This window comes from Poecilia reticulata, linkage group LG19, assembly GCF_000633615.1.
Source record: "Poecilia reticulata strain Guanapo linkage group LG19, Guppy_female_1.0+MT, whole genome shotgun sequence".
Taxonomy (NCBI): Eukaryota; Metazoa; Chordata; class Actinopteri; order Cyprinodontiformes; family Poeciliidae; genus Poecilia; species Poecilia reticulata.
Window position 1 is genome coordinate 5,291,020 of NC_024349.1, and position 13,080 is coordinate 5,304,099.

General features: G+C 40.7%; 1 protein-coding gene and 1 long non-coding RNA gene across 8 annotated transcripts in view; one reads left to right on the forward strand and one right to left on the reverse strand.

Annotated features, from left to right (window-relative positions):
• Positions 1-12,701, reverse strand: part of brsk1a (BR serine/threonine kinase 1a) — a 16,446-nt gene extending 3,745 nt beyond the window's left edge. The window contains exons 1-17 of one of the 7 annotated variants that reach the window (XM_008436601.2): positions 11,464-12,701; positions 11,280-11,374; positions 10,020-10,105; positions 8,946-9,086; positions 8,691-8,807; positions 7,755-7,788; positions 7,256-7,324; positions 7,025-7,171; positions 6,171-6,202; positions 5,921-6,085; positions 5,019-5,116; positions 3,930-4,083; positions 3,769-3,829; positions 1,521-2,151; positions 825-888; positions 614-737; positions 67-277 (exon numbers count right to left, since the gene is read on the reverse strand). In XM_008436601.2, coding sequence (XP_008434823.1) covers positions 67-277; positions 614-737; positions 825-888; positions 1,521-2,151; positions 3,769-3,829; positions 3,930-4,083; positions 5,019-5,116; positions 5,921-6,085; positions 6,171-6,202; positions 7,025-7,171; positions 7,256-7,324; positions 7,755-7,788; positions 8,691-8,807; positions 8,946-9,086; positions 10,020-10,105; positions 11,280-11,374; positions 11,464-11,548 — 2,314 coding nt within the window. In that variant the 5' untranslated portion in view covers positions 11,549-12,701. Of the gene's footprint in view, positions 1-66; positions 321-613; positions 738-824; positions 889-1,520; positions 2,152-3,768; positions 3,830-3,929; positions 4,084-5,018; positions 5,117-5,920; positions 6,086-6,170; positions 6,203-7,024; positions 7,172-7,255; positions 7,325-7,754; positions 7,789-8,690; positions 8,808-8,945; positions 9,087-10,019; positions 10,106-11,279; positions 11,375-11,463 lie in introns of all 7 variants that reach the window. The other 6 variants (XM_008436600.2, XM_008436609.2, XM_008436607.2 and 3 more) reach the window with 6 other exon arrangements.
• Positions 12,702-12,850: 149 nt separating this feature from the next.
• The window catches only part of LOC103481245 (uncharacterized), a 2,299-nt gene continuing 2,069 nt past the window's right edge, over positions 12,851-13,080 (forward strand). Inside the window, exon 1 of the long non-coding RNA XR_536256.2 lies at positions 12,851-12,920. This is a non-coding gene — a long non-coding RNA (uncharacterized LOC103481245). The remainder of the gene's footprint in view (positions 12,921-13,080) is intronic.

A 13,080-nucleotide genomic window follows, 5' to 3' on the forward strand; every position in this document is an offset into this window, starting at 1 on the left:
ATATAGATAGATATAAATCATGTGGCTGTGACATAAAGACATCCCGTTTAAAAGTACGTCATTTGCCTGATATGAGGGAGAATGTCACGCTGTAGATTCCTGTTTCCCTCCTCCCCTCCCTCTCGCTCCTCTCCCTGTCCCGTTCCCTCTCGCCCTCGGAGAAGGCAATGTCCACTTGGAACTTGACGGGCTTCTGGAAGACGGAGGGACCGCCGGAGGACTTGTATTCTGCCCGGAAGCTGGTCTGGGAGATGACGCTGTGGCTGAGCGACGGGATCTGCGTGGTGGGGAGAGAGAGAAGAAGCAGAGAGACCGACAGACTTACGAGGCGGGAGAGGTACAAGGGGTCCGACGTGAGCATAGGGGAGACAAAGGGTGAGGGTGAGGACAGGAGAGACAGAGAGTGAGCCATTGGTGAAAGCAAAGTGCCCCGTGCCACAAGTGAGCGAGCTCAAACAGAAATTAAACAGAAAAGAGTGAAATAATGAGAAGCAATGAGGTGCACAGCATGAGAGTGCATGTGAATGCCTTTCTCCCCCAGAGAGCCATGCTCATGTACAAATAAAAGTTGACAAGAGAGCAGCGCGTAGGACAGACCGCATCAGATACTCACTGACAGGAAAGCGTGGACAATGTCAGCTTTGACAGAACTCAACGGTTTGTCCCTGATCACCACGAAGATCTGCTCCTCTTTCTCCAAACCGATGAAATTCCCGAACCAGGACTTCTTGGCCAGCCTTGACGGCAAATTAAAAATTGCAAACAGTGAGCGAGAACGCAGGAGAGTTATACTGGGAGAATTAAAGAGCAGGCAAGAGTCTTACTCTGGGCTGGATTCTGGCGTTAGGCTGGACATGTCCTCTGACGTCGGAACTGGGAGAGAAAGATCTAAATTAAAGATAATTTCATAAACAGCTGGAAGTCATGGAGGTCGTATCCTAGATTCACCTAGTTTTGGTCTCATTACAAACACAAACCTGAGCGTACTTTATGGGTTAGATCAACACAAAGTAGCAACCAAATAATGTTGAAAACCAGAGTAGTTTAAGTGTGAATTCACCGTTATGTTCGCCTATTACTTAAAACTAGAGATGCACCGATCCAACATTAACTGTATTGGTCCCGATACCGAAAAAAATTCTAGCAGATGTCAGTTTCCATTTCTTTATTATTTATTTTACATTAGCTATTCTACTTCTAATTCCACTGACTGAACAAATTAACGTTGTTTTTACATGTTTGACCAAGTCTGTGAAGCTATTGGTGTAAAAGTGCTGGTGCAGAGTTATCAAATAAATTTGTAATTCAGTCCATTTATGTATGTGTTTTAAAAAATAAACATCTTAAGTCAGTGCTGTTATTATGTATTGGATCATATCAGACGATACTAAACCTCAGATATCTGCGTCAGCATCAGAAATGAAAAAGTGGATCAGTGCATCCCAGATGAAGTTTATGGTTGTATTCTGTTGAGAAGGTTCATAAATACTGGTTTACTGTAACATAAAGCAGAAACTCACCTTGTAATTTGCGACGATGGAATCGCGGCGATCCCAGCAAGTTGTTCTTGAAAGAATTGAGGCGAGTCCTCCAGTGAGCGGGGCTGCTGGCCGCCATGCCGCCGCCCCCTCCTGGGCTGGAGGGAGGAGTGAGCGACAGCGAGCCCACCCCGCCGCCTCCCTCTGCCCGTGATGAGGATGAGGACGAGGAAGAGGAGGGCGGGGTGGAGGAGGGGTGGTGGGGGTGGTGAACAGGGGTGCCCAACGGTGTGGGCAGCGGAGAGCCCTGGGGGGTAACCTGTGGTACAGAGTGGGCAGAGTTTGGGTAGAAACTCTTAGTCACTGACTTGAGGACAGAGGACGAAGGGAAGAAGAAGCGAGGGATGGGTGACAGGAGCGGGGAGGGGGAGGGCGAGCGGGAGGATGGGTTGTGCAGGGGCAGGGATTTGATGGCCTGCAGGTGGGGACGGTCGGCGGGTCCTTTGGTGGGCAGGGTCTGGGTCTTGGGGTTGGGGGACGCTTTGGGCTTGTCATGAGACCGTGCTGAACGAGGAGTGGTGGCGTTTCCCTGTTTGGACTCCTTTGTGAGGGGGGAAGCAGTGGCGCAGGTGACGTCTGATTGGCTGAAAGTGAAGACGGGGCTCTGGTAGGACTGTGGGGGGTTTGGAGGAGTGTGGGAGTGGTGGGGGGAGGAGAGATGGAAAACAAGAAAGAGAAGGGATGGAAAATGGAGAAAGGATGGAAATGAATATCATGCTTAATGACAGAAGAGTGCACCTTATGAACAGTGAATGTGCTCAATGCAAATCGAACTGCGGATTATGAAAGCTTGATTTTCAGGGTTTCCCTCAGTGTTTCGTAAGCCTGGCGGGCCACCAGGCTTTACTTTTGGTGTTTGTTTATTATAGGTTTTTTATACACCAGTAACATTGATACCAAAGGCAGGTTGAAGAGTCTCTTTGGTGAAACGATTGGAAGCAAAATGGCAACATGGTGAGGTCAGAATGTGAACTCATGGGGCGGCTGGGGTCAGGGGTGTTTCTCTATTCACAGGAACTCCGTAACCACTTCCTGTCTTTACTGGTCTACATGCTAACAACTTCAGAGAATAAAGTGATAAGTCACAGATTAAGGATCAAAAGTAGGATTACAGTTTTCTGGCCGATCCCTGATAAACAAACTTTTGATTCCGATTTTGGCCAATACCAATTTTTTCTCTCATAGCAAGAGAGTTGCTGAATTGGCAACAGTGGGGTAGCTATTGTCAAATATTTACGTGCAGACATGACCTGGTGGGCTGGTCTGTCAGCAAACCTCTCTAACAGGAGAGCAGAAGAGGACAGTGGTTGATTTTTAGAACTTTGCAGAGGTGGATAAGATCAGTGGATAAGATCAGCTTCACATGTAAAAATCGGCCGATCACCGACCTCCCAAAATTAAGAAAATCGACAGATAAATCAGTGCACCTCTAATCAAAACAAGTTGGATAATTTAATTAGGATGAAACAATTGGACTGCAATACAAGTATTTACTTTAATTGCATTTTTATATTTGCCTTTTTCAAGATGTTGTTAGGTACTGTTAATAATGTCTTCCAATAATACATAATTACTTAAGAGATATCTTCAAATTTCCTGCCGGCTTTAAACATTTTTTAAGTTCAAAAACACAGTGGGCTGCTGGATGACTGCCTTAGCACCAGGGAAACCCTGAGTTTGATTGTTTTATTCTATTTTCAAAAACTATTGATATGAGAGGGTTTAGTGTTGTGGCAGAGACGAAGTTAAAGTGCAGAGACGGGACAGTGAGGCTGTTACTGTAGGCTTCAAATTGAAACTACTTTATTTCAGTAAATAACCACTAGTTGTTCTCGTACATGCGCAGGGAGGCAGAGAGATGACATAAAGGGAGAAAATGCAAACTTCCTGTTGAGAAAGACTTTAATTTGAGGAGCTAGAAGTGGTGTGATGATGTGTATAAATGACTGGAGACACTGATATATGGACAGTACAGAAAAGATTGTGGAAAGTTGATTCATATTTAACAGTTTCATCTTCAGAGCTGTGAAAATATTGACCGCAAATTGATGTTGATATTTTGCAGAGTGATTAGTGAGGGAGTTCGCTGTAAAAAGCTGCAGAAAATATAAATTATTGATTGTTACAGGCAACCATCATCATTTCTAAAAGAGGCAATAGACACAAGATTAACACACAAAGATTACTACATTCTGTAATAAAGTGCATTAAAAGTCTGTGAAGTCCTTACCCTGGGACTGCTGAGGGGGCTTGAGGAGAGACCACTAGAAGCTCCACTGACTGAGCGAGACCTGTTGAAAATAACCAGCATAAAAGTGACAAAGAAGAGAGTAAAATTAACTTTTAATGTCTATAAAGAGAGAATTTTATGTTTAATGTACACACACTTACCTCTGACTGTGTGCAGCTGTGTCGAGGGCCCTGCGAGGTGGAGTGGGAGACCCCTGCTCCGTAACACTAAGGACTTCTAGGCTTTTCCTCTCAGGGCGACAGCGGCCATGACGCGTCAGCATGGGAGAGTCGACACGCTTCCGGGGAGGGTCTGCTGAAAAAACACAACGCGTTCTGTCAGCTTTAAACTGGATTTCCAACCAGTGTAGCAAGCAGGACAGCTCTAAAACAGACCCAGTGTGGCTGTTAGTGCTCTAATTACAAACAAACACATTTTAAATGACACTGGATCTTAAATAGGGACACGATGATCCACTTAAGAGGAGCTGTAACAATAAAATTTTTTGGCAAGATACGCAATATTGATTACTATTGTAGTAGTCAAGCATTTTAGTGATTATTCCGATAACTAATTAATTAATCGGATGAATGAAATTTTCCATTCCTGCAAATTTTTCATTTAATCACTGAGGCTCATTTTATACAATGTGCATTAAAAATGCTAATAAATGAATAATTTAATGTATTTATTTAAGTAAGAGAATAAACATTTATTCTTTAAAGTACAATCAGAGAGCATTCCTTCAAAGGATGCCTGATCATTTGTAGAAACTAAAACAATACGTCTAACACCACCATATGAAAAGATCAGTCCTTTCTGATTCACCTAACATTGAAACTGACATTTAATTTTTTTTAATAAACTAATTAATAACTGGATAAAAAGGTGCTTAATAGCAGATTTTATTAACAGAATTTGAACCGGGTGAAGCTAAAATGACCACTTTAGGAGTTCTCGATAAAACATATTTTTTTCAGGAAAAGAATATTTTTCAACCTAAATGAAAAATGAATTGATTTTTGATACAGTGTTGGCCATTTATTCTTTTTAAAAAATTGCATGTTTTAGAGTCTGCATACTCCAGTTAATGATTATTTGATTACTAAATTAGCTGACAATGTTTTTAAGAATCGATTTATTGTGATCAATCTGATCAACTGGATCAGCCCTCCAAAATGTGGACATAAGAAGCTAATAAAAGCAGCTTCCCCTCTGGAGCGGTTCGCTCCTGCCCCCTACTGACTCACCAACGTCATTGCGTGGAGGCAGATCCTCGTCCTCATAGCTTGGGTAGCGTTCCTTCCTGTCCAGCAGTAGGTAATAGATCATCTTCTCCTGGTTTTCTCTAAATATAAAAACAATATGTCATACACATTTTTCGCACAAGATAGTGTTAATGGAGAAATATCTTTTTTACCTTTCTACCAAAACTTAAAGCCAGATGCTTATGTTTAAATGTAATCTTTTCAAGATACTGTAATATTTCTAAGCCAATTAAATGCTTTATTTATGCCTTAAAGAGTCAGTATTATGTTTTTTCCAGGCACGTAGTGCTATTTTATAGAACAATCAAGTTACTATTTTACCTTCAGTTGTTTTAAAAATGTTATATATCAAATATGATGTTAAATAAATGGCACTACGTGATTTAAACTCTTGAAATTGGGCCTCTGTCTCTTTAAAAACTGTCTCTTTCTGAAACTCTGCCATCAGGAAGTCATCACAACCTGGTTCCCTTATTAACTCTTTAGCGTCTTTACCAGCGCTACATTTAAAAGTAGCTCCTACAATGAGCTCAGCAGATGCACAGTTCTGCCAGGTGTTTGCTAATTGCTGTTGGCTAGTGTGAAGGAGCAGACTGTAGGGGACATGGCGCTTTATGTGCTCTGTAGCGTGGGGGCATGGGAACTTGGAAACTGCAGCTCCTTGAAGGCGGAGCTAGACCCACCCGGATGTTTTGCACAGCTGAATGGTTGCCACGGAGATGAAAGGATTTCTCAAATCCCATACATCTCCAGGTATGTTTTCGATAACATTATTACATGATGTAAAGCTCAAAATTTTAAATAACACCGCCCCTTTAAGTTCTACTTAATCCACTAAGATGACAGGACAGGTGGACAAACACTAAAGTTCTGAGCGCTCTTACTCTTCGCATTGCAAATCTCGGGTAAGCTTGACTCGGTCGCGGAAACATCCTAGAGAGTGCATGCTTTCCAACACGTCCGGGTCCAACTCGGTCAGCGACAGGATTCTCTGCACACACACCCGCCTGGGAGGAGGCTGCTCGGGACACGGCTCGTTACGACCGCCCCTACGACAAATCACAAACAACCGGGATTAACTTCAAAATATGGTGCAGCATCTTCTGACTGCGGAGAGAAAGAATGTTTACTCACTGATACCAGGAGTGTTTCTGGATGGCCTCTAGCTGTAAGAGGAACAGGGCAGATGGGGCCATTAGTTTCTACAGTCTGTTCACGGCCAGATGGCTGCAGAGCTGGGCTGAGCTTTTCTTTCTTTCCTTTTTTTTTTGCTTTGAATAAATTTTATTATCTCAGAATAATGAGTGCCAAATCCAAGTTTACAACTTTACTCCTTGCTGGAATGGAAGAGAACAGAAAATTTCCAGCTCAGGGACACACATCCTTCTAAATCCGGCCCTGTTCACAACAAAATGAGGCAGCGGCTGATTTTAACAGCTCCGTAGAAACAGATAAGATCAGTTTCTCATCAACAATCACCCAAAATGAAGGAAATCTGAGCCAGTTTACTGGTGGATCCCAGTCTTTATGATGTTTATTGATTAATGTTCTGAGGCTCTAATAAAACAGCAGCATTTACTCTCAGATTGAATTAAATCCAATTACTAACTTCAAGTCAGTGGGACTGAACAGAATGCAATAGAAGCACTGTTCCTTCAATTTCACCATTATGCACTGCTATGTCTTGTTTTATCTCATTAAAATCCTAAAATATGCACAATCAAATCATATGTGGCATCATGGATTGTACCACTTATTTTGATAGAGGAAAGGGAGTCAATTTTGAAGAAATATGGCCACCGTTTACTGAAATTAATTCAGAAAAAGATGCTTAGTGGTGACTTGTTCTATTTTGTTTTTCCAATATTTGTAGTTACTTTGGGGATTAGATTGTTTAATGCAATTCTTATGTCAATTGTATCACTATCACGTGCAAAAGAAAGAAAGAAAGTTGTTATAATTTCGACTAGTGGAAGCAGGTAGCGTACCGTGAGCCTCTTCTCAGGGTTAACCTCTATCATGCCTTTGAGCAGYGACTGACAGTCTGGGGGGATGAAGTGCGGCATGTGGAAGACGCCGCTCTTCACCTTTTCCAGGAGCTGGCGAAGGTTGTCGTGGTCAAACGGCAGAGCACCCTGCAGGTAAGAGGGAGAACAGGAAATGACAGAGTAAAAAACATTTCAAATGAAAATGAAACTGAACTGGAGGTTAAAACTGACCACCAGGAGGGCAAACAGGATGACCCCACAGCTCCACACATCCGCTCTCCTCCCATCATACTTCTCTCCCTGTAAGACAGGATATTATAAATCTAAAGTTGATTCAAATAGAATTCACTTGTTTTACCTGAATTATGAGTTACACAAGCTAAAACATGGCTACATTTCTGTCTAAAGAAACTCTGTAATCCATTTTAATCCCTGTACTTATTCTGTCTCCACCGACACTGTGAAAACAACATTTATTTCGTGGAGCAGGATAATCTTTTAAGTGCTGAGCGCAGTGTGAAAACTCACTTTGACAAGAGATGAACCCCATAAAAGCAACACAGGTCCAGATTCATCGTCAGTTTGAGAGATTTCACTTTTACCTTCAATGGTTTTCAAATCATTAGTGCCATCGCTGGGTGTTCAGCTCGTGTGGCTCAACGCGTTTGCTTCAGGATCAATAATTTAATCACATCATTTGCTCATTTCCATCACAGGTAAAGGCACTCACCCGTATAACTTCAGGACAGGCATAATGTGGTGATCTGAAATCAAAGAAAAACGTGTTATAAGCCGTGTTAATATTTCTATAAATACTGAGGTGAAGGCAGGAGTAGTGATAACTGCATTAAAAAGGGAATTAACAACATGGACTCTTCAAAAGAGTCTAAGCTAAGATGTGCTGGTTTATCTTCAGTGGCTAATGGAAAGTTCTGCTTCTGCAAACCTCACGTATTGGGAACCCCAGTAAAGATGCATAAAAACCTTCAAATATTTGCATCATTAATGGTATTAACATAATTTTACACAAAGGAGCGCATAACACCACGGCATTCTCAAAATATCAGACTTTAAAAACTTCATACATGGTGATCTGAAGAGTTTTTTCAGTAAAATTTAAATTATTTAACTGATATGATCCAAACTTTAATATGTAATTATCAAAGAAATGGTTCACCAAATCCAAAATGAAAGTTTCTTTTTTTAAACACAGATGTAGACGTACTGAATTACAAATGTATTTTATAACTCTGCACACTTACATACACCGATAGCTTCACAAGCTCGGTAAAATATGTAAAAACAACTTTAATTTGGTCAGTCGGTGCAATTAGAAGTAAAACAGAACATGTAAAAGCTACAAAAACAATAAGTTTACTACTTTTGTCAAACATAAAAATAAACTATAACAAATTTTCTTCCGAATGGTTCAGAAAGTGTAAATATAATGTAAGATATATGATAAAGGATGACATTGCTTAGAGCACAAAACATAGAATTAGACTGTATAGATTGGACACATTGTCAACAATACCCAATGTAAATTTTTTCTCAATATCGGGACTGATGCAGATATTAATATTGGATCTTTAGTTTTAATGCTTTGCTCACATCTTTGCTCATAAATTAGCCTGGTTCTGTATTAACACACAGGCCTGGTACTGACCCACAGCTGGTCTCCAACAGGCTGTCCCCCACCTGCAGGGAGGCCATACCGAAGTCAGCAATACGAATGTTGTTCTTCTCATCCAGCAGCAGGTTCTCCGGCTTCAAGTCTCTGTGGCTGCAGAAACACAACACACACACACACACACACACACACACACACACACACAAATAGATTACAGATGGAAGAGGAAATCTATTCCTGACCCGGTCAAAAAAGATCTCTGAGTCAGAGCTCCAAAAGTGAAAGACCAACCAGATGGAGTGACTGTGGCAGAAATCCAACGCAGAGATGATCTGCCTGAAGAACTTCCTGGCTTCTTTCGGAGTTAGACGCCCCTTCTTCACCAGGTAGTCAAAGAGCTCTCCTCCTGACACATGCTCCAACACCAGGTATCTGTCAGAACACCACAATGAGACTGCATCCTTCAGCAGACAGTAAGGACTAAAATCCCTCTGCCTCAGGGATGTTTATATGGATGTGTTTATGATGTCCAGTCCAAGATGGCTGACTCCTCCAGGTTTATATTTACCTGCATTAAATTAACATTTTATCTCCTTGGTGCTATAATAAATAAAAACAGTTTAGGTAGGAGTTTCATTTTCACACCCACTGAAATAAATACAGCAAAAAAAATACACCTAGTGACATTCGGATGTTAGCTTTGTTTGTTGTTATTTCTATGTCTCTATATTTGTCAGCTACAGTACATCTCAAACAAATTATTTAGAATATGTTTCTGCAGTTAGTATAAATGTTGAAACGCATCGGAGTCTTAAAATTATCGTGCTAACGTAACCTAAATACCAAAAGGAGAAATGAGAAAGTATATGTATTTAATAAATAGTGTAGAAGATAAAAAAAAACAGGACTTGGATAAATAAAAGCAACACATTGGCTGTTGATGCAGATTATGTTGCCATTGTACCGATTTTTAACTGACTCAATAAAAACACTTGTATGCTCAAGCAAGATTCGGGGTCACGACCCTTTTACATTTTTACTTTGTGGAACCACGGGAACCCAAAATGATCTCAAAACATCAATAATTCCTGGAACAAGATGCCCAATCCATGTCGGCACTTTGAGGGAGCAAATATTTGTAGATTTATGTTTACAATCTTAGCTTATAAAATCTGATTAAGGACCACATCATTTTTAGACAGGGTCGTTTTTAGTGGCACTAAAACATGGCAGATAAATGTTTGAAAAATAAAAATGTCTCACCCTTCCTAAAGTAGTGCTGGTCTCCATCTAATTCGCAAGTTTTCATTATTATCATAACTCATTATTGAGCTAGAATTGTCCCGAATTGCAGCAGGAACTCACAGATATTTGTTGTTCTCATAAACGTCATGCAGCTTCAACACATGCGGATGCTCGATCAGTTTCAGAATGGCAATCTCCCTCTCAACCTGGTTGAACAGAAGATAAAGACAAAAATGCTACAGAGCCAGACAGCAGTGATCCTTCTGAAGCATCACAGTTAAAGTAAGTAGACAATAAATAAAGGAGAAATGCCACAGTTTGTTTGTAGTTTAATGCAGCAGGCAACATTGACAGTGTCCCCTTCCCCCACCTATTGCTTCACTGAAAAAACAAATTTACAGTAAAATACCGGCAGATGTAGTTACCAGACTTTTTTTCTTTACAGTAAAATTTTAATTTTACCATAAAATTGTACCATATTTATACGGTAAAACTCTGGCAACCACAGCTAATTTCACCTTAAATTAGAGATGTTTTTGCACACTGCCAATCAGCTGGCTGAAAGAAGGTTACTAAACTTCAACCTTGCTTATTAGTCTCTATAAACAGTCAGTCAATATCCTGACTAATCTACCAGCTCATATCAACTTGTTTTACTTGTGTTACTCTAAAAAGAGCGGAAAGCCAAACAAGTATAACTTTTAGCTATATAAAACTGCAACTTAATATGAACTTTCAAAATAAAGCTTTGAAATACTTTTCAAATTTATAGCAGCCAAATTTAGACATTGAGTTTTACGGGGGACTCTTTTAGTTTTTCTAATTGATCATTTGGAAGATAGATTTTGGAAAATATATCTTCCAAGTACAGAAAGAGTGTAACAATTTACAAATATCCCTAACTAAGCTAGACCACTAATGAAAAATAAGAAATGGTTTACTCCTACATAATAATATGAGCAAAACAAGACTTTAAGTTGCTAAAGGATCTAAACTCAGAATGTAAAAAAAATATAATTCTGCTTAAAATTCCAAAATATAGCTCAGAGAAACTTTTTAAAATAAAAGTCCTGCTTTTCAAAGGTTTAATTATCACAAAAAGCTGGTTCCATGTTCCCAATGGGCTTGAAAGCCCAAAGATGATGCGTTTTGGGCCAAATTCAGCAGCAAAAGATAGATTACACTTTGAGGCAGTATGCAGCAATACCACCCCAAATTTTATTCAGGAATACTAGCAGTCAGCATTATAATAACTGTAATAATCAATCCATAATTGTGTTTTAAAAGTGCTAGAAATAACACCTGCTTTTCTGTTTTGAGTAAAAACAATTATACATTTTTGTTTTAACACCGTGTATTTGTTTGAGAACAGCCACGTACCTTCATCAGAACTGACTCAGACAGCTTCTCGCGGTTGACTATTTTGATCGCTACCTTCTGACCCGTAATACAGTGGATGCCGAGTTTGACCAGTCCTGAATGTAGAAAAGAGACATATATCATTTTGATTCAATATGATTCAGTTTTAAATTGTTCATTGTACAATGGGTGTGTGTCGTCTCACCTGTCTGTCCCTTCCCCAGAGTCTTCTCCAGTCGATAGGGCCCAACATATTGAGCAGACTGACTCAGAGACAGTTCCTTACTCATACTGCTCCCACTGAAGGCTTAATACACAATTAGAACTAATACTGCACTGGGATTTATTGCAATTTCTCTGGTACTGTACAGGTTTTACATAGGTTGGTGCAAGAAATTATGCTCAACTTTAGATTTCAGGGATATCACAGCTATTTCTAGTTTACTAACATGTATCATGAAATAACACACAAGTCAAACCATTTGGAAATAAAATTAAGCTGAGATAAATAGTTTTCTGTTCTAAGACGTGGTAAACATGGCGTTACAGTAAAACAAAAATATATAATTTAAAGCAGAGAAACTGGGATGACAGTTTGTACCAAGGCTGCTTACTGAGTTAAATACCAACCACTGTCCTTAAAATGAACATGATAAGGTACTGCAGGCTAACTAGAATGTTTTACGTATGTACATTAGCTTATTGGTGTAAATTAGTTACATTTATGACGTTAACTACACATATATGTCATTAACCTATAGCTGTAAAACAAGCCGTCTGCTTTAAAGCCTTTACTTATGTCATTTTCTGTTTGAGCGTAAGAACGAAATGTCCAACACGTACGCTTAGATGTTTGCTCCGAAAACGTGATAATAGTTATTTTTTCCTCTGTCAGGCCTGTTTTTACAGGTGCAACAACATGCTATCTGAGGCTAGCTTTAGCTTCGACGCCTCGACCAACGGCCGTCTCGCGCCTGTCACAAACACCGACCCCGCTTGAAGTTTCTCGGCGTCGCCAAACGGTCACTTTTATCGCACGGCTGCCACATTCTCTCGGATTCTCGAGGTGAAACGCGCAGTCCTCTCCGGACAACCATCTTCTTACATGTATATGTATTTATATATTGGTTATATTTCATTAGCGTAGCGTAGTCCTCCCCCGTCCCCTGCCTCTGCTCGTCTCTGCCTCCCTACATCACTGCAAGTGGCGGATCACAGCATCTTCTTCCCTCTCTCCTCTCCTTCGGCGTGTCCTCCATGGGCGGTGACACACACAGGTGAAACAACCCAGCACAAATCAGCTTATCTTCCTCCTCGTTTCGGATCCCAGTTCACGCAAGCGAAAGGCCCCCCTTGGATGATACTCCGTTTTCTTGCCGTAAATCGATATTTTCGCTCCCCTCTTCCCTTCCTTCGCCCCGCTCGCATCAGCATCCGGGTCTCACTCCCTCTCCATCCTCTCTCCTCTTGGCTTCTCTTCCCCGCCCTCCTGGTCGCCTTCCTCAAAATACGCTTATCTCTGCATTCACCTCAGCACCTGCCACACCGTGGGCTCCGTGGGCCGCAGAGGACACCTCCCTCCCTGTTATTATGAAAAGACGCGTGTAAACATCGCGTAAAGCTGCGGATGGGACGATGAGGAGCTGCTGGCAGTATAACTTGGTAGGCCTGCAGTACTTTATTTAACACGGCAGGGATATTTTTTTGTAACTGTACCTTGCAAACATATACACTGCTCAAAAAAATAAAGGGAACACTTAAACACTTGAGTGAACACTTAAGTGTTCCCTTTATTTTTTTTGAGCAGTATATATTCATGCCC